Source organism: Carlito syrichta, unplaced genomic scaffold, assembly GCF_000164805.1.
Source record: "Carlito syrichta isolate Samal-C Ts95f unplaced genomic scaffold, Tarsius_syrichta-2.0.1 Scaffold313900, whole genome shotgun sequence".
In the NCBI taxonomy this organism is placed as follows: Eukaryota; Metazoa; Chordata; class Mammalia; order Primates; family Tarsiidae; genus Carlito; species Carlito syrichta.
The window spans coordinates 319571-340345 of NW_007257996.1; the positions used below are offsets into that span (position 1 = coordinate 319571).

Below are 20775 nucleotides of genomic sequence, written 5' to 3' on the forward strand. Positions count from 1 at the left end.
TAAAAAAAAAAAAATTAGGGAGCTTTATCAGTTCAACTAAAAATAACAACTTTAAAAAAAAACCCCAAACTAAATCCATGTCCCAAAGCGTCAACACTGCAATGTGTACACTGGGGCAGCGGCAGGGGCAATGTCTGGCAACAGAGAGCACCACCTGAGCCCCTGAGGCCCACAGCTGGGGTTTCTGCCTGCATGTCAACAGCACAGAATTCTCTACTTGTCAATAACCCACCATAGTAATAGTCATTCCTGGCCATAAAGGTAACTTCCTGTTCACGATGGCATGAACAAGAAAGCATTTGTATCATTCTTTCTAGAGCAAGCGGTCACTTCCTGCTGGAGCGTGGCCAGCCTGGGCCACGTGGGCTCTTCTTGACGTGGACCCTGAAAATGCATCACGTGCCATCAGCCAGGCTGTGTGCGGCCCCCTTGGCACGTCAGGACAGGCCCTCACCCCCAGCAGGCTGTGCACACGTGAGGCCAACACGCCCTGGCTTCTGAGAGGTAGGTGGGCCCCAAACCACAGCGTCCGGAGCTGATGTGTCTTCCTTTCCATATGGAAAAAGGCCCAGGCAGCAACTCTGGGGCCAAGGTGGTCAGTTGCTGCCTCCGTCCTGACACTGGCCTAGACCCGTCTTCATGGGAAAAGTGGTTTAATGCTTTTGACCTGGGGCAACCCAAATTGTCCACAGCAAAGACATGTTTTCCCCCTGAACAAAGCACTCTCAAGTCACATCCTGGGCCTGGGACTGTTTTGATGACGTTTCTCTGCCCTTCCTTTCCGTTAGTTACACTTAGCTTCGACAAGCACCTCCCCCCTCACTATGTGAGAAATAATTCAGAAGACTTAACTCTGTGTCTAAAGGAAAGAGAACATGAGGCTGATGGGCCCGCCCCTGGATGGTAGATGCAGATACTGAGTTCCACAGCTGAAACGCATGCTGCTCATTCATGCTGTGGAGATGCAAGGGAGGCAGAGGAACCATCACCCATGTGAGGGTTGCTTCAGGAGCCCAAGGCCCTTCAGAGCTCGAACCCTCAGACGCCATCAGCGACAGGAGCAGGAGACCGTGCGAGAGGGTCTGCCTCAGCTTCGCGGGTAATGCTGGAACGGCCCTCCACCCTAGATGCCAGAAAACTAGACCTAGGCCCCCACTTGCTGCTTCTCAGAAAAGGCAGGCATGACAGTGACACGCACCTGGTGTGTCTGCTCTTCTGCTAACGCTGCAGACTTGGCCATGACAAGTGAAACACACCTTAGAGATGCCCATTCTCACTGCCCCAAAGTCAAACCCCAGTTCGCAGTGTAAGTCAAAAATCAGTTGTGAAAGGCTCTCCGAGTGGATTAATTTTCAACAGAAAATTTTATTTCAATAAATACTTTTTCCTCCAAACGACAACTCCAGTTCCACGGAATTAAAAGCACATCCTAAAAGTAACTTGAGAATGCTCCACGTCTCAATTTTGCCTGAGTGAAGAATAGGGTTTGGGCCTGAAAAATCTGCTGAGGGCCTGCACTGCAGTCACACGCGTAGGAAGTCATGGCAATAAGACACACGGAGAATGGACTGTCTCTGGGGCGTGGGCACACACCCACGCGTGGGCACACGCACACATGCACATGTGTGAAACTATGTATCTGCGCGTGGACTTGTAAAATCATGAACTCTCCCCAGTTTCATTTCTCTCTCATCCCTCTGGGCTCCCAGGACTCCAGCACTATCAAGGGTTTACACAGACGCCTCATCACACATTGAGCCACTGGGGGATGCTTTCCTTACACCGTCGTGCCCTACGTGGGCAGAGCAGCAGGCCTTCAATAATCAGGCGAGTGTTCTGCGTGGCAACGGAGGTGGCACAACCCTCCCACCATGAGAAGCCTGCAACACAACACAGACACCCTGTGGGGTTTTGGGAGCTGGAAAGTGTTGATGGACAGAGCTACGGCTCGGCGTTTTTGACATGGAAAATAATACTTTACCACCATCCCAGCCAGAAAGGCCTAAATCCGCCACTACAAAATAAAATTTGTGTCTGAAACTTTCCGTGATAAATAAAAAAGTTGGCCGTGCCCCTGCCCAGGGAAGGCCGGGAATGCTTCTGTCGGCCACTGAGCCAAAGCCGAAGAGCGGCCGCAGACAGCAGAATGCCAGTGGCTGTGTGAGTGCCAACTGACACAGCAAGCAGCGAAATCCCACGGGCCAAAGGGCAGGCTTCAGGACTGTCCGTGTGTCGACCAACTGCAGCAAGAACAGCCTGGGTTCGGCTGGAAGTCCCGTGGGAATGTGATTTTCCAGCTCGATGCCAAAAGTCCTCTAACGCTTCGCTAAAAACAATCACATTCCGCTTCCATCAAGAGGGCTTTGTGAAACACAAACAGCATGAAGCCCCTTTAAAGCAGGGAGCCAGCAAACGAGCGACGACAGCCTCACACATCATTAAATATAAAGCAAATTAGTTCATTACTTTATTACATTTTAGTGCTTTCTTAAAATAAATATGGTAATATAATATCAAACATACAGTGAGAAATAAAGCACACGTGTGAAAGCATGTAGCAGGACACTCCCCCAGGACTACCACTTGGCGCTTGAGAAGTCACACAGCCTTCAGTACCTATTTACAGGACAGAGTGGCTACATCGAACACGGTATATACAGATTTGCAAGACTGTACTGCTCTCCCAAGGACCGAGGAAGCTGAAACAGGACCTGCACGTCCTCCTAGTGTTTGTTCCGCGTCCCTCCCTCCCCTATGTACAAAACTCACTCCCCTTTGTCTACCTAAAATTATGTGACACTTACACTTGTCTCTAACTTCTTCTCTCTATTGATCTTTAATTTTTTCTGTAGTTCAAGATAGATTCAAGTAACACTCTCAGGGAAATATGTGCAAAACTAACACAGGTGGCTCCAGAATCTTCCAGTAGCTGGTCAGTCATGGTAGCGTCTTGGCAGCCATGGCAGGCACGTACCTGTTACCTGGGAACATCTGCCCAGAGACGTGTCACCAGCACTGGGACCAAGGTGGAAAGAACCCAAAGCCAATTCACTTACTTGGAATTCTGAAATAGCTGCAAATAACCACTTAATTGTTTTTAAATAGGCAACGGAACAAAACCCTCAATCTAACCAAGAGCCGCACTCCTAAAGCACACCGTTCTTCCAGAAGCATCCAGACGGGACACGCTGTGACCTCGCAAACCACCAAAGGAACGCAAGTGCATCATCCTTCAGGAGAAACATGCTCAGAGTGAAAGACCTGTCTTTATTAAAGTGAACCACCATCAGAGCACTACTGGGAACAGAGTTCCCGCCGGCTGCCGTGGCTCAGCTGGTGCCAGCAAGAGGGAGCGTACCCATGTGCGTGACAGGCCCTCAGAAGAAATCGCCTCCATATCTGTAAACGTTATTTTAGTAGAAGACAGACCTAGCTGATTTCAGTGCTTTAGTGAACTGGTATTTCAGTAAACTTTTTCTGAGCAGCAAGAAACAAGGATTTTTTCAGAAATCTTAGAACTGGATACAAACATCGGCAGTAGACATAATCAATCAATATCATACAATTTCTCAAATGAAAAAGATTTCCCATTATGAATTCCTTTTCCAAACATTCAAACACCCCGACCTGGGCTCAAGCTCAGTCCTGTAATCGCATGAGATCACAGCTGGCCCACTGAGGGTGTCAGGTCCTGTGGGGGGGGAGAGGCAAGAAGGCAAAGAGACCACGCCCAGCCCATATGGAAGGAAACTTCAAGTAGGGGCTCTGCGGCCCAGGGTATGCACACACCCCTCAGCTGTGAGTCCCGGGCTAGCAGTGACCACGGCACCACGAGCCCCTGAACACACGCTTATTCCTCCGTTCTCGCTCTGCCTGGCATCCCCGTGAGAGCTGGGAGGAGAGGGGCTTTCTTTTGTGGTCTAGAGGACCCTTTCAAGAGGTCTGCAACTGCACGTGTCGTACTCAAACGGATGGAAACAATAAAGAGGGCTCCCCGCACGTCCTCAGGCTGGCCGTGCAGGGTCATTTGCGAGTCTGGGTCTTCTTGGGCACTGCGGGCCGCTTGGGCTGCCATAAGTGGTTGTGGATGGTGAGGGCGTCCACGCTGACCGACATGGTTTTGGCTGGGATCAGGCTGAACTGTTTCCGGTCTGAGCTGTACTTGTACAGCTTGTCGATCATCTTCTTGGTGATGTTCTTTGGCCCCGTGCCTGTGAGCTTGAACATCTCCTCCGTGTCGGGGTAGTAGCAGTACAGCGCCCGGAACTGGCAGCCAGCATCACGGAACAGGATGATGTAGTGGTTGGCGTCACACTTCTCCAGCTCCTGTAGGGGGTGACAGGAAGAGACACACATGCTGCAGAATCACACCCGTGGCGAGAAGGCCCCTGCCCCTGGCCCCTCAACAGGGGCTGCCCCAACGGGGCCACATCCAGGGAGCTCCACGGGCGAGAAGAGCACCGCACATGCCAACCACGGACTTCTCAGCTTAGACCACGAAGGCACACCTGTCCGATGGGGCTCTGCATGTCCTGAGGCTCCACTTAAGACACCCAGGCAAGGGGCGGGCACTTTTAGGGTTTCATGGAGAATCCCATGAAGGACCTCAAAGCCACGAGCCATCAGAACCTCAGTGAGATGTCACCTCACACCCGATAGGACGGCCACAGTCACAAAGACAGAAAGCACCTAGGGGATGAGGGGAGGACCATGGTCTTCACCGGTGGGAGGCAGAAGGGGCAGCCACCGTGAGAGCCAGCTTGGCAACTCCGCAAACTGTTAATGGATAGTTGCCACATGCCCCACAACTCCCCTTTTCCGTATATACTCAAAAGAACGGATATACTTCCACACAAAACTCATGTATAAATGTCTGTGGCACCTGCCCTGCCCTAAGGGACCTGAGCCTAACCTCTGGTCCACTCGTTCTCACCCATCCCGGTGGGCCCTCCTCAAGACCCCAGCTCTGTCCCAAGCAGAATGTCTTGGGTTTCTGTTCGTCTAGGTCCTTCCCGTCAAAACCCTGCTCGTCCTTGAACTGCCCCAACCCCCACAGCCAAGGAATGGCATGTGCCATGCCTAGGAGACAAGCATCTCCCTGTGTCAACGAGAAGAGAGCCAGTGCCAGTCTTACAGCCGGGTGCCTAAATGTAACAGAGAGCTCCCATGTGTCCATCCTCAGGAAAGTTTTTTTCCAGAGAGCCCCAACTGACAGCAGGCCCTTCTCCACTGCGGGCTCACGCTCACCTCCAGAATGGAGTTCTTGTGGGGCTCGTTGACCTTCCCAGCCAGGCAGCAGTGGGACACGGCGTTGTGGATGATCGGCTTGTTCGACTTGCTGCTGGGCTCCTTGAAGAGCTTGGGACCTGAAGGGCCAGCCCAGACGGGCACTGTTAATGTTTTAGAACGCACATGCACACGTGTGCATACAAAAGCAAGCCAAAAACTTCTTACAAGCAAGCAACGGGCAGGCTGAATTACAGAGATGCATGGTATTTTGAAAATAGAAAGGGTCACTTCAAATCTATCCCAAAGAATTTCATGTTACATGTTTCTTAAAAAAAACCTAAGTGATTAATAATGGATCCCCTTTCTGGTCTCAGTTTCTTTACTATAAAAGAGTCAGGACTAGGAAATGCCTTGGTCAGTCTAAGGATCCAGGTCCCAGGATGCAGCGCTCACCACAGTAGGCCTTGACGCCGTGCTGCTAAGCCTGCCTGAGGCAGCTGGTGACCAGGGCCTTCAAGCCCCTGCACAGCGACAGCAGGTGGCCAGGAAGGGCAGGGCAGGCCTGAGAGTGTTGACCAAACAGCTCGCCTGTCCAAACACTACAGAGCTAAAAACCGCTCTTCCACGAAATCAAAACACTTTTGTAGGAAAGCACCTTCAGACCAAAATAAAGATCAGCTATTTTACAGAGCGCCACACTACACATGCCACATGCACGGCGACCTCCAGGAAAGAGGGCCCGTCACCTGTGTACTCAGCCACCGAGGCCAGGGATGAAGCCGCTGACGCGGTCTCCCAGTCGCGGTCGGTGCTCCTGCTGGGGTTGCGGCTCAGGATGGGCAGGGCCTCCAAGGACTCCACCCTACGGAAGGAGAGGACAGGAAGCAGGTTGGCGCAGGCCACGCCTCTCCTCCCACTTGCCACCAGAGCAGGAGGTGCCTCCAGCAGGTGGGGGCTCACATCAGCACAAACTCCACACAGCACGGACACTCTGGGTAAATACAACAGCCCAAATCCCCCAGCCTAATGAGCGCCAAGACAGCTGGGCACTGGTCCCAGCCCAAGGGGTGCACTTCACATGGCCTCGCTGGGCACCAACCACCGACAGGGTGAAGACATGGCAATGAACCCCTGCTGCTGGCTTGGGAAGCCCAAGGCAAAGTCTGGGCTGCCTGTGCTGCCAAGCAAGGTCTGGGACCCAGGGACAAAGGCCACAGCAGGTCAAGTCTGACACCCAGGCCTCTGTGACACTGTGACCCTGGCAGGCCTGAGCAGCACCCGGCAGGGAAGTTTCCAGGGAGTAGTGGTAGCCAGGGGATCCGGGCCAGGGGCTGGACAGTCACTCAGAAATGCCAACTGCTGCTCTCACGATGGAGGAGACAGCTTTGGGCCTCAAATCCGGCCCGGGAAACCAACTGCCAGAGTCAAACTCCAAACAGAAGCAAGAGTTCCTCAGAGGTGTTCTCCACAAGGCCCACAGGATGACAAGAAGCCCAAGACATGCAAGAGGGTGGGAAGACGGACCAGTCACCAAAGCGAGCAGTGGCACACCCTTGCTACACAGGGGCACACCCTTGCTACCACAGTGCCAACACCTCGTGTGGAGGAAGTGCTGAGGGGGAGCTCCTGGGGTCACTGACGCTGACACTCTCGGCGCCAGCCCCGTGACCCCCAACAGGCCTCCAGTGTGCCTCGAAGATCACTTTCACTCATATGGCCAGCAGGGGCCAGCCCATGGGGACCAAATGCACTGAGAAAGACACACCCTCATGTCCCCCCCAGAGTGCATGACCTGGGTCCAGCATGGGGACCCACATGTGAAAGGCCGGTCACAAACAATCTGAGCGTTCTCAACATCAAGGCTGAGAAAGATGGAGTGGAGCCAAGGAACCGACTGAATTAAAGGAAACTATAGAGACACAGCATTTCAACTCAGAACATGGGTGGAAACAACATGCAAGTTGTCAGGGTCACTGCTGACCCACTGTGCAACAGTGACACCTGAACGTCAGTTATGGGTCAGAAAAAGTACCGGTTTGGTAACTGTGACTGCACCAGAAAATGCTCTTCTTCCAGGAAATATACGGAAGCACTTGAGGAAAAGGGGCCAGATGACCCCAACACCGTGCATGCACACACAGGCCTGGACAGCAATAGGCCATGTCACCAAATGCAGCCACCTGGTGACCCCAGGAGGAGGGCATTTCAGAGTCCCCTGTGAAGTCACTGCAGCCCTTCTGCCAATGTGAATTCATGACAGAGCTAGTTACAAAGGCATCTCCCATATGATTTCTCACATAGGCACTTGGGGCCGACCTCCCCAGCACAGTCACTGCAGGCCCTTACCGCTGGGAGGGCGTGCCCCCTGAGTGTACACTCTCGGGCTCTGTGGTTGCTGCGGAAGCCAGGGACAGGCTGGAGCCAGACTGGGTCCGGCTCAAGTTGTCAGCTGTAGGAGACAGACACGGAACATGGGAGTAAAGGGCTGTCACCAGACGAGCATGCTCCCTGACCTTGTACCCTGACTCCGACCCCCACAGCACTCTGCTGGTGCCATGTTCAGCCCGCCCTGGACCACTCTGCACCCAGACACACCTAGCCACCTTGGAACACCAGCACTGGGCCTCGACTTTCTCACCGGTAAGCTGGGAGACTTCCTTCAATCCTCCCCATTCCCCAATCCCCAGTGGCCACAAGCGCGCGCCGAGGCCCTTACGGGTGGAGGAGCACTTGGTTCCTGAGTCGCTGCATGACTCTTCCCGGTGGACTGACTTGGGCCGCGGCTTTTTCGGCTTTGACTTGGACTTGCCGAGCCCTTGCTCCTCCAGGGTCTGCTGCTGCTTCCTCCGCAAGTACTCCTGCTTGATGAGCTCTCGCCGGGCCTTCTCCTCCTCCTTCCGGATGCGGTCTTCTTCTGCTTTGCGCCTGAGAGAAAAATGTGTTCAAGACTGTCCTAATTAGCCGGGTGTGGTAGTACACACCTCTAGTTCCAGCCACCAGGAGGGTGAGGCAGGAGCACTGCTGGAGCTGAGTTTAAGACTGCGAAGAGTCAATTTTGCCACTATACTTCAGCCTGGGTGACAGCGAGACCATGTCTCCAAAAAAAAGAAAAAAAATTTGAAAAAGGCAGCCTGAGTTGCAAGGGACTCTTCCATGGGCTCACCACCTCCAACACTCGGCCCGGGCACTTTTCCTGAATCCCCCTGGCCCCTGAAACTGAGGGGGGCTGGTTTCCACGGGCAGGACCCAGGGGCTGAAAGGATGAGTCCTGGAGTCACTGGGTGTTGCCCACCCACGCTAAAATGTAGCCTCGCAGCACAGTGGTATGATGGTGGGGCGACACACAGGCAGCCTCCACATGAAAGCAGGGATACAGCACGTGGGCTCTTGGGGCTGTCATGGAAATTTAGGGAGACAGAGACGGTGCTTATGCCAGTGTGTGGCACACGAGGCCCTCAGACAGCCACTGCCGTGGACAGCGCACAACTTGAGGAACAGGAGGGAGCTGCCCTGACCGGAATGCGCCCCTGCCCCCACCCATCTGGTCTGCTTTCCCATGGCTTCAGGACGTGGGAGGCCACACGGGGGAGGTTACCGGGCCTCATCCCGCTTGAGTTCGACCTCTGCCTCAAGTTGCTGCTTCCGCATGCGTGCCTCTTCGGCCTTGCGCTGCTGCTTGAGGAGGAATGCCGCCCGCTTCTTGGCAAGCTCATCCTCTGCTTTCTGCTCGTCCTACGGAACAGACACCACAGACACATGACAGGAAACGCACTGAGTGGCCCAGCACAGCCTCGCTCCACCCAGCAGACTCCGATGCACACTCAGTAAGGTATAACACAGTTAGCACTCCATTCTTGTTTTTTTTTCTCGCCAAGCTACCCGGGCTGGTCTCAAACCTGCGGGCTCCGGTGATCCTTCTGCCTCAGCCTTCCAAGTAGCCAGAACCACAGGTGCACTCTACCACACCCAACTAATTTTTTATTTATTGTCGAGATAAGGTCTCGCCAAGTTGCTGGGCTGGTCTTGAACCCGCAGGCTCAGGCAATCCACTCACCTTGGCCCCCCAAAGTGCTGGGATTACAGCCCCTTTCTTGTTTCTAACTGACGAATAAGCATATCATTATAGATTCTAAAATACAGCCAGGTGTGGTAGCTCATGCCTGAAATCCCAGCACTTTGGGAAGCCAAGGCGGAAGGATCATTTGAGCCCAGGAGTTCAAGACCACCCAGGGCACCATAACAAGGCCTTATTTCTACAAAAAAAATAGAAAAATTAGCTGGACATAGTGACACATACCTATAGTTCCAGCTACTGGGGAGGCTAAGACAAAAAGATCACCTGAGCCCAGGAGGTCCAGCTGTGGTGAGCCATGAGCATGCCCACTGCACTCCTGCCTGGGCATCAAAGTGAGAATCCAATTCAAACAAAAAAATATTGTGTTTGCATTTTTGAAGTCCATACCCCAAGTAAAGCACACATCTTTTGATAAGACAGACCTGACGACACTGTACTGTGTCATCCAGCTAATGATTGCCAGGAGGGAGAGCAGGTGCAGTCATGTTTGGCATTAATAGCAGAAAAATGTCCTGAGAATGTGTCGTCATGCAAATATCAGCACTCAGTCAAATATTGCACTCACAATCCCATGCGGTGCAGCCTACTACACACCTAAATGTGGCACAGCCTACAGTTCTGAGACCGCAAACCGCTGTGTCTGTGCCAAATGCTGCAGGCAACCACGCCCCAGCAGGAAGCTGCCATGTGCCTAGCATATCTAAACCCAGAACAGGTGCAGGAAAAACACAGTGTTATGACCTCACAGGACCACAGCTGTTGACTGGGATGTCATTATGGGGCACATAACTATACTATTAAACAGAACTTCCCACAATTTATATTTCTCTTCATCTCTAAAAAAAAAAAAATTACAAAAAAGATGCAGAGAAAAACAAAAGCTGTGTTCGGTAGCTCCTTTGTCCAGGCTCTCTGAATCAGGTTGGCCAATGTTGGCCCGCAGGCCACATCTGACCCCCACCAGCTTCTGCAGAGACTACTAGCTACAAGTACTTTTACGTTTTTAAATGGCTGAAAAATTACCAAAACAAACATATCTTGTGAAACATGAAAATTACATGAAATTCAAATTTCAGGATCCACAAAAAAAGCTGTGTTGGCCACGGCCACGCTCATTTACGTCACGCTGCCTGTGAGGCTGTGCGGGGAGTGCAGGCCTCAGGACAGAGACATGTGTGCACAGAAAGCCTGCAGGCCTGGCTCCGATTCCCATTCTCTGCAACACCTCATGACCACTGAAACGAATGCTATGCGCTGTTTACCTTGAAGAAGAAGCCGACCCCTGGCTTCTGGTCGCCCTCGCTGACCAGGTCCGCGGAGCCATCGAGGCTGGCCACCTCCCCATCCTCATCAGGGGCCTTCAGGTCCGAGAGGTCCACCTCGATTAGGCTGGCCTTGCTGCGCAGAGGCTCCTCCGTGGGGACGCCCTCCCTCCCCACGCCATCCGGGGCATCCAGCTTGGCCTCCTTCACATTTACCTCCAGGCCCTGGAGGCTCATCTGTTCCGACACGATGTTTGTATCTTTGGGAGAAGGCAGGACGAGGGTCCGCTGGTTGCTCGCGTCATGGAGCCGGTAGCTCTCAAAGAGACACTTCCCATGAAGGTCCCCACTGGGCTCAGCGGTGCTTTCCAAGCCTGTCTCTGAGGGTGTCCGCGGGTGGCCGCTCGGGGGGCAAGGCCTCAGGTGTGGGAGCGTCTCGATGCTGGGCGTCGGGGTCTTGCTCCGGGAGGGGCCCTGCGGCCTGTCTTTCGGGACTTTCAGCTCCGCAGGCCTCCCAGGACGGGAATTCCGGCCCTGGCCCAGCCGAGGGGGTTTACGGTGGCCAGTCATCCCAGTGGGAGACAGCGGCTCCACAAAGTGGATAGACGCCTTGGCCTTGTGGTCCTGGGAGCCATTCCTGGAGCCAGGGGCTGGCACCGGGGGCGCCTTCATGAGCAGCTGCTCCTGCTGCTGCGAGATCCTCAGGATGGCCTCCTGCAGCGTACTGATGGTCTCACCCAGCTTCTCGATGGACAGCTCGCACTCGCCCACATCCAAGGCCTCGCCCACACCCCCTTCCAGGAGGGTGGCCGACAGCGCCTTGCTCTTCTCCAGCTCGTACAGCGTGGCAGGGTCTCTTGCCTTGTGCTGTTGGACAAAAGCCAGGCCCTCCTTGTCCACATCCTGAGGCTCTGTGCAGAGGCCTTCCCTCTGCTCCTCCTTCCCAAGAAGCTCCTCAGTTTTCAAGACCCCATCCCCAAAGTCCCCCCCATTGTGCTGAGGGCCCTCCTTGGCGCTGGGCTCTGGCTTAAGAGGGGCGCCGTCGGCCTTGCCCTTCTTCACCACGTGCAGGAAGGCCGCCTTGCCCAGCCTCAGCCGCTGCCGGGCCGACAGCGCCTCCATCTTCTTCTTCTGGGCCTCAATGGCCCGGCGCTTCTCCTCCAGTTGCATGTGCAGCTGCACCAGCTCAGACGCCAGCAGACTGGCAGGGTCCTTGCCGTGCCTGCCCGGGCTCTGCTCCCGCTTTTGCCTCCATGTGGTCAGCGGGGCTGGGCAGCTCTCCGACGCATCTGGTGTGGTCTTCTGGGAGCTGCTGGTGCTGGACTTAGTCTCGCAGCTGTTGAGTCTCTGGAGCTTCCGCTCAGCAAAGCTGGTCATCCTCACACTCCCGCTGGCCACAGAGACACTGCTGAGCTGGGAGGTGGTGCTCAGACACGGGCTAGAGCGGCCGCTGGCGTCATCCTTGTCATCGTGCTCCTTCACCTGCATATCCTCCTGCAGTTTGGCCGACTCCTCCTCACCCAGGTAGCGAGTAAGAACCCCCGGGAGGGCCTCACCCAAGAAGCTGTGCTCTACCTCCTCGAGGTCCATGCCATCAGAGTCAGAGTCCTGCCGCAATAGGGTCCATGGTTCTGCATCATGGGCACTGGGGCTCTTGGAACGCCCGACACAGAGCCTACCCTCTGTGTCTTCGTCGGCCCTGCCCATGTGAAGGAAGAAGCCATCGGCAGACAGTCCCTGAGGCGATGGGCCGAACCCACCCACGGTGGGAGGCCCACTGTGCGCTTCTCCAGCACCTTCTGCAGACTGCGGGCCTGCTTCCATGGGGTCCACACCTGTGGGGAACTCTGAACAAGGAAGTGGAGTAAAAGTCCTAGTCACGTCACGACTGCCAGTCACCTTCTTTCGTACCAAAGGCTGACGGCCCTCACTGGGCCTCCTGGGTGCAAGGCTCCTTGGCCCACCTTCTCCAAGTTCATCTGCCTTTGTAATCACCTGCTTCTCCTTTGCAGGTTTAAGCACTGCCGGCATGAGGGGCTCCAGGAAAAAACTGCCAGGCTTGTTCTCAGAGGTGTCCACCTGTCCCTGGGGAGCCCTGGCACCTGCCACCAGGCCCGAGGCCCGAGGCGAAGCCCTGGGGCCCTCCGGGTCCAGGCGGTGAGGAGCCACATCCGCACGGATGATGGCCACAAGCTCCTCCTCCTCATCCTCCATGTTGACATTGTTCAGGAGGCTCTTCCCATTGGCCTTCACGGCTGGGGGGTGTGGCTGGTTCTGCGGGGTCAGATGGACAATACTGGATGCCAGGCTGTCCTTGCTGATAGAGCGCGCCAGGCTGACACTGTCACCAGAGCCAGGATCCACATCGCAACTTGCGGCATGATGGAGAGCAAAGGGCGTCGGCTGGGACACAGGTCTGAAGCACAGAGAGAAGCCTGTTAAGCACACCACACACACAGAGACCACCTAACAAAACCAGGTGGCAAGAGTGCCAGTCACATGGGAGAATGCCAACCTTACAGGCAGATCTAAACAAACCCTCCCCCAGAGATGAGTTCGGGATTCTCAAACCAGAACCCGATACCCTTAAACATTCCTGAGGACCCCCAAGAGTTCTTGCATATATTTATCAGTGTCAACTTCTACTTATAATACCAGAAATTAAAGCACATTTTCAAATGCTGATTAAAAATTACAGTAATAAGCCCATTACATGAAAAATGACTATATTCTCTAAAACAAAACAATCTGTAATGTATAAAGGGGCGCTATTTTACACCACTGCAACTCTCTGATGTCTGCAGAACCCACATATCTGATTCTGTCTGTTACAATACCACAAGTCATGTGGCCTCTGGAACATTCCACAGTATCCTTGTGGGACAGAATAGAGAAAGGCAGCTACTACCCTAGGGTTGCTACGAAAATAATTTTGACCTCTCTCTGAGAGGTCCTGGACCACATCTTAAGAACTGCTGTTCTACCGAATGGACATTCCAATCGAAACACCTTTGAAATGTGGATTCACCTGGTTTTTTTTTCTGGCCACGCTACTGCTGCACCTCGTGGCTGACTGTCGACCCGGGTTAGAGAATTAGACCGATGCCGCTGATCTGCAGTTCAGAGGAAACAGTGATGCATTCAATGTTAAGTGACCGATTTTATACCATTCAAAGTTCCTTCAATAACAACCATTTCTCCAGGAAACGAATCATGATTCAGTGCACCAAATGTGCTCCAAGGAAATCGATCCAAACAACACAATTTCCATTAGTCTCAAGGATAACTGTCTTATAACTCAAGTGATCGGTCCACAACATGAAATAAAGCAGCCAGAACTGTAATTGGCCTTCAAGATTCATGAGTTCGTGCTTAAACACAACACAGTAATTCTGTGTATACTATATACAATTAATTCACTAACTTTTAATGGCATTTCTACTACAAAGCTATAAATTATAAGGTATATCAATCCAAGTTAAAGTTTATTCTGCTATATAGTCTTAACTAAATTTACTACATCGGAATAATTATTCTGAGAAGTATTTGGCCAATCTTCTGTAAGACAAAATCAAGGGCAAGGGATGCTAAGAGAAAGACAATACTCTTACCAGGGGAGTCCTCTCCCTGCATCGTCTTCTGCTGCTTCTGTCTCAGGGGGAGGAGAGGGTGGGACGGGCTGAAGGCTGCAGCTCCTCTCCCACTACATGGAGAAAGAATTCAGAGAAAGTCACAGTTCATCAAACTCAAGGTCAAAAGAAAGCGCAAAAGAAACTACAGAGAACCATGAATGTACACCAGGCTGTGAGAAACTCACGGATTTTTTGAGAAAAACTAATTCCTATAGAAATGAACCATAAGAGTACCAAGCATTTCAAATTCTGGATGAATAGCCAAAAACCACTATAGGGATGCAATAACTACTGGTTACAGTCTGTCATACAACCAGTTTCAAATCTGAACAGCCAAATTCAAGTAAGCCATCAAGGGTATCTTCTGAGATAAGAAAAGTAAAAATAGACAGTGATCTTTTGGAAAGTAGTGATTTAAAAATTGCATCTTACTGGTTCAATAAAAAAAGAGAGAACCTCAGAGATAAAACAGATCACAAAGACCATCCCACTATATTAAACCCCAATCGTGAAGATAATGGTGAGGAACTTGAATATGAACCCACCAGCACAAGAAGCAGGGACATTCCCACACGCTGGTGGGAATGCGGACATGTGCATTTTTAGAGGACAAAATGGCAATATCCATTAAAGCTCTAAATTATTCCCACTTTCGCGACTTAAGAGAGAGAGTAGCAAGAGGCACACACAGCACCACAGGTGCCCTCTCCTGGGTAGGAGCCCATGGGAAAGGCACTCACCACATGAGCAGCTGGCACAGGCTAGCTGAGTTCAACACCCAGCCACCCGCTGGCACCCGTCCACCTAGCAGCAAGCATGCTCACAGCATAGGGTGGTCATTTTAGCTGTTTCACTGCAGAGAGAATTTGGCAAAAGAACAATTCCCAAAAGAGTGGGTAGGCTGGGGGAGCCGCAGGCACCATGCCCAGGCCAAAAGAGGCAAAGACAGGCAGAAGTCACCAGAACCAGGAAAGAGGGATCAGAGACAAAGAGAACACAGTGAGAGGGCTGCCAGGAGAGGCCTGTGGGCATAGGAAGCCCAGGAGCCCAGTTGGGAGTACAGGGTTAACTACACAGGCTGTGCTAGGCATATGGTGTGTGCCCAGCAGCCTGGACACTGGTGAGCTGCTCAGTGGACTAAAGAACGTCATAGTGTGACAGTCTAGCTAGCTAGTGAAACTGCATGGTTGAAGAGTGTTCACCTGTTGAGTGTGGTGGCTCACGCTTGTAATCCCAACACTTTGAGAGGCTGAGGCAGGAGGCTTTCTTGAGCCCAAGAGTTTGAGACTAGCCTGGGCAACAGAGGGAGACCTCTTCTCTACAAAAAAAATATTAAAAAAGTAGCCCAGCTACTCAGGAGGCTGAGGTGGGAGGATCGTCTGAGCCCAGAAGGTGGAGGCTGCAGTGAATCAAGATCACACGAATGCATTCAGCCTGGGCAACACAGTGAGACCCTGACCACAAAAAAAAAAAAAAAAAAAAAGAATTCACTAAGCAGGAAAACTCTCACTGGTGATATTAGGTGAAGAAAGCAAGTAACTGAACAGTACGTGTATGTGACATCAATTTGGGAAGTAATCGTCCTGTCCACATGTTTACTGCATATGTTGCATTTGACAATGAGAAGCACATACTGCAGGAAGAATGCTGCGTGTCCACATGGCCACGTGGTAAGTGTGCTGCTCTGCCTCGAAGCTTTCTCCCCACTCTACCCCTGCGTGTGCTGACAGGGTCCAAGCCCCAAGTCACAGACCCCACCCATACTACTAATACAAGCTCCAGGGACACCCAGGTCTCAAAGCCCCACATAAGAACATGTCCAGGCCCTCCCAGTCACATCCCAACCCGGGCCTGTGCCCCTCAGATATGCTGGCGCCTCAAGAAACAGCACTACCTGCACGAGCCCAAGACCCAAGGCCTGTCAACAACACCTCCCTCTCATCCAGCGGCCCCACCCTCAACCATTCAGTCCCATTGTCAGCTTTGTCTTCCATCAAACAGCCTGAAAAGAGTGAGTCCATCCTACACCATGCTGTCTCACCATTCATTTACATGGGTTATTTAAAGTTGCTCTTGAATACTGTGTTAGTCTTCAGTTCCAGGTCAACCTCCACATTCTGAAATGGTTTTCAACTTTAGAAATACCTCCTGCCCACGCAGTGCGGGTGTAATGGGCCCTCCGGCTGCGCATACTCCAAGTGAGGGCTGCCTCTGCCTCTGTAAATTCTGGGAGCAATCTACCCCAGACTCCAGGTCCTGGTGTGAAAAATGTCTTCAAGTATTCACTGTCTAAGCAACTTGACTGTGGTCCAGTCTTTCAACAGCTCTACACACTTCTCCCCAAAACCAAGTGAGTCCTCACTGGTGTGAAGGAAGCACACTGAGCTCTCCACCACTGAGCACTGTGAGCAGAGAACTCATGTGGCCTGGAGGCCCTTACCCCTTGCATCCCGCCAGACCAGGGAAAGCCACATCAGCTATCATCAACCCTCCTCTCCCTTCAGATCATCTTCTAGCAGTTTAAGACACGAAGGGAGAGGGGAAAGAAACACCTTCTCCATAAGCAGTGTCAGAACTAGATGCCCAGCCCTTCCAGAATACTGAGTCAAGCACCTAAGAGGCTGGTGTCACTCCTGGCCACTGGGGAGGAAACTGAGTGACCAGAGAGGCAGGGCAGGAAGAAAATCTTTTACAAGCTCCTGTTTTGTACTTTTTGTATCACCTATTTTTTTAAAAAGATAACTTCAGTTAAACTTTTCAACTAGGCTGGGCACCGTGGAAAGCCGAAGCAAGGAGGAGCGCTCAAACCCAGCCTGGGCAACACAGCAAGACCTGGTCTCTATACAAAAATTATTCACGCATGATGGTGTGCAGCTATAGTCCAAACTACTCAGGAGGCTAAGACAGTAGGATCACCTGAGCCCAGGAGAGCAAGGCTGCAGTGAGCCATGACTGTGCCACTGCACTCCAGCCTGGGCAAAAGAGTGAGATCTGACTGAAAAAAGCAAAACAAAAAAATCTGAAATAACACAAAAAAGGAAAAAAGAAGGTAAATTAATTCTGAAAGGACAAAGACAGACTCACAGGTACTCTGGGTCCTCGGGATGCAGGTAGTGCCTGTGACAGCCTTCCATTGGCAGCTGTGCAGGGGGCTGCAGGTCAGCTGGGCTCCCCGCCGCAGGGCTGCCCAGGAAGCTGCGTTTGGTTGCATTGGAGATGGGTACAGGAGGTCGGCTGCTCTTCTGATGTAACACTGTTTTAGCTGCAGAAATAGCAATTTTACAAAAATCGGTTATTTACACAAATCTATTACTTACAGTTACTTGCAACACTAGCAAGAAGCACAGGAAAAAGACAGCAGCTTTTATAAACACTGAAATAACTCAACTTTTACTGAAATCAAACTTCTCCTCAAAAGCTGACTTCAAGTCTTACAAATGTATTCTGTAATACCCAGCACTACAGATATTGTACCAAAACAAACGCCAATATTAAGACACAAGAACCTACAGGTGCGTGAGCCCAGCTGACAAGGCCTGTTTTGGTCACCACTCAGCACCACATTGAAGCTCTCCACTGGTGTACTGCTACCACTCATGTGCCACCCACCCCCACACCTGGTGCTGTGCAAAATGCCACAGCACCCACCCCTCGGGAGGCCCACTGCCCCTACTCCACACAGTGAGGGGCCGAGGCAGAGCCAGAAAGGCCCTGTCCAAGTCCCATGTGCAGGAAACTGCTCTCATGGGTCATCTCAGCCCAGTCCCATGAGGTTGGGCCTGGCGTGAGCTCCACTCCCCATCAGCCACTCCTGCCCACTTCCTCCCTTCCAGAGGCTCAGCCCTGAACAGGGCCCCTGCCTCTGAGGGTGCCTCCCAGAGAACCAACCTCTGGTAAGATGTGGGGCCCAGGCCTGAGACCCTTGCCCCACCCCATAGCAACAGGTCCACCAGTAGGTGATGCACCTGCCAACAGCCTGTAAACACAGAGGAAGAATGTGGAAGGGACAGCAGGTGACACCGCATCACGCTGCTGCAGGCCACAGCTCTGTTGAAGGCCACAGCACTGCTGCAGGCCTGGGGAAAGGTGAGGGAGGGATGGGAAGAAGCAGTAGGTGACCAAAGCTACAAACGAAAGCCAGGGGCACCAAGCTGTGCTCCCTGCAATAGGGCTAGGAATGAACAGCTCCCAGGGAGGTTGAACCCCAGCCCAGGAAGGATGTCATGCCAAGGTCAGGCCCTAGATGGGAAGGAATCAGACCTGTAGGATACAAACTTCCGGACTCTGAAATCCTCAAATTCCCAGAAACTCTTGGAGCTTACAGAAGAGGGCTCCTCCCTGCTGAGAGCCTGCATCCCTGCTGCCCACGCCTAGAGATGAAGCAGAGGCTGCGCTCTCAAGATGACATGCCCCCCCTCAACACATTATAATCAAATCATCAAAGACAATTTTGAAAGCAGCAAGACACAGGCAACTTGTCACAGGCATAAGAACTCCCACCAGACTACCCGTGGGTTTCTTAGCAGAAACCTACAGGCCAGAAAGGGAGTAGGATCATGTAGTCTGAATGCTGAGAGGAAACAAAAAAAAACAACCAGGAACATGATACCCAGCAAGGCCATACTTCAGAAATAAAGGAAGATAATGCTTTTCCCAGACAAACAAGTGAGAGGGTTCATCCCCAGCAGACCTGCCTTAAAAGAAATGCTGACTTCTTCAAGCTGAAGAGGACACTAAACAACACAGAACATAAGAAGGCATGAAATCTGTTGTAAAGGTAAACGTACAGATAAAACAGAATTCTACATTACTATAACAGTGGGGAAGGATGAGTTTTAATTATAAAAGTTAGAAGACAAAAATATTAAACATAACTACAATTATGTGAATGATTACAGAATAGACAGTTGTAGAACTGTGGCATCAACAGCACACAGTGTGAAGGGAAAGAGGTCAGAACTGAAAGCTCCTGCATAAGGTGAACGCGAGCTGTCATCAGCTTCAAAGAGACTGTGACAGGAGATATTATGTCATAAAGATGGAAATAATAGACAATGGGACCTCCGAAGAGGGAGGGACGGAGTGAAGGGAGGGGCAAAAGCGTTCCTACTGGATGACTGGTACGCTAGAAGTCCATTATACGATATGCCCGTGTAACAAACATGCACATGCACTCTTGGAATCTAGAATGTAAAAAAAAAAAAAAAAGAGATTATCTTATCTAAGCCCAGGTAACTACAAAGAAAATATCTAAAGAAGTTACTCAAAAGGAAAGAAAAAGGAAACAGACTTATCAATACAAAAACAAGAACAACGAGAGCTACAAGACAGACAAAACAGTTAACAAATGGCCAGAGAAAAGCCTTCCCTATCAATAATTACTTTATTTTTATTCTTTTTGAGTCAGATTCTCACTCTGTTGTCCAAGCTGCAGTGCAGTGGCACACTCAGGGCCACCATAGCTTTGACCTGCCAGACTCAGGTGATCCTTCTGCCTTAGCCTTCCAAGTAGCTAGAACCACAGTCATGTACCACCACAACAGGCTAATTTTTTGATTTATTGTAGAGATGAGGTCTCACCATGCTGCTCAGGCTGGTTTCAAACTCCTGAGCTCATGCAATCCTCTCGCCTCCACCTCCCAAAGTGCTGGGATTACAGGCGTGAGCCACTGCACTTGGCATCAATACATGAAAATAGATTAAAACTCACCAATAAAAAGACAGGTAGTGACTATATGGATTAAAAGCCAAGGTCTAACAACATACTATCTACAAAATATCTACAAGAAATTCATTTTAGATTAAAGGACACACAAGGCTGAACATGAAGGGGAAAAAAGATATTCTGTGTAACTAGTAGTCAAAAGAAAGCAGGAATGGCTAAACTTTGACTCTAAGTCAGAAACTATCTCTCGAGACAGAAGGTCATTGTATAATGATAAAAAGGTAGATTCAACAGGAAGATATAACAATTATAAATCTGCATGCATCAAACATCAGACCTAAATGTATAAAAGCAATACTGACATCTGAAAGGAGAAACAGAATTTCAATACTAGTTAGTGACTTCAACATCCCACTTTCAGTAATGGCTAGAACATCCAGACAAAAAATCAATTTTAAAACCAGAAGACTTGAGCAACACCACAGACCAAATGGACTCAATAGACACATGCACTTTCCAACCAAGAGCAGAGAATACGCACTCTTCTCAAGTATGCACAGGCCATTCTCCAGGATAGAGCATATGTTAGTTACAGAACAAGCCATAAAATTTTTAAGAAGATGGCCAGGCTCGGTGGCTCAGCCTGTAATCCCAGCACTTTGGGAGGCTGAAGTGAGTGGATTGCCTGAGCCCACAGGTTCGAGACCAGCCCGGGGAACTTGGCAAGACCTCATCTCCACGATAATCAAAAATTAGCCAGGCGTGGTAGCATACTCCTGTAGTTCTGGCTACCTGGAAGGCTGAGGTGGAAGGATCAACTGAGCCCAGCAGGTCGATGCTGGGGTGGCCATGAGCGTGCCACTGCACTCCAGCCTGGGCAATGGAGTAAGACTTCGACTAAAAAAAAAAAAA

At 51.4% G+C, this 20775-nt stretch overlaps 1 protein-coding gene across 3 annotated transcripts in view; it reads right to left on the minus strand.

The window, feature by feature from the left end:
* Positions 1-1345: 1345 nt before the first annotated feature.
* Positions 1346-20775, minus strand: part of CAMSAP1 (calmodulin regulated spectrin associated protein 1) — a 65905-nt gene continuing 46475 nt past the window's right edge. For all 3 annotated transcript variants that reach the window (XM_021718858.1, XM_008070659.1, XM_008070658.1), the window contains 10 exons: positions 17283-17460; positions 14178-14269; positions 13595-13679; positions 10567-12982; positions 8825-8961; positions 7946-8154; positions 7576-7678; positions 5976-6091; positions 5248-5366; positions 1346-4326 (listed from right to left, as the gene is read on the minus strand). In XM_021718858.1, the coding sequence (XP_021574533.1) occupies positions 4024-4326; positions 5248-5366; positions 5976-6091; positions 7576-7678; positions 7946-8154; positions 8825-8961; positions 10567-12982; positions 13595-13679; positions 14178-14269; positions 17283-17460 (3758 nt within the window). In that variant the 3' untranslated portion in view covers positions 1346-4023. The remainder of the gene's footprint in view (positions 4327-5247; positions 5367-5975; positions 6092-7575; positions 7679-7945; positions 8155-8824; positions 8962-10566; positions 12983-13594; positions 13680-14177; positions 14270-17282; positions 17461-20775) is intronic.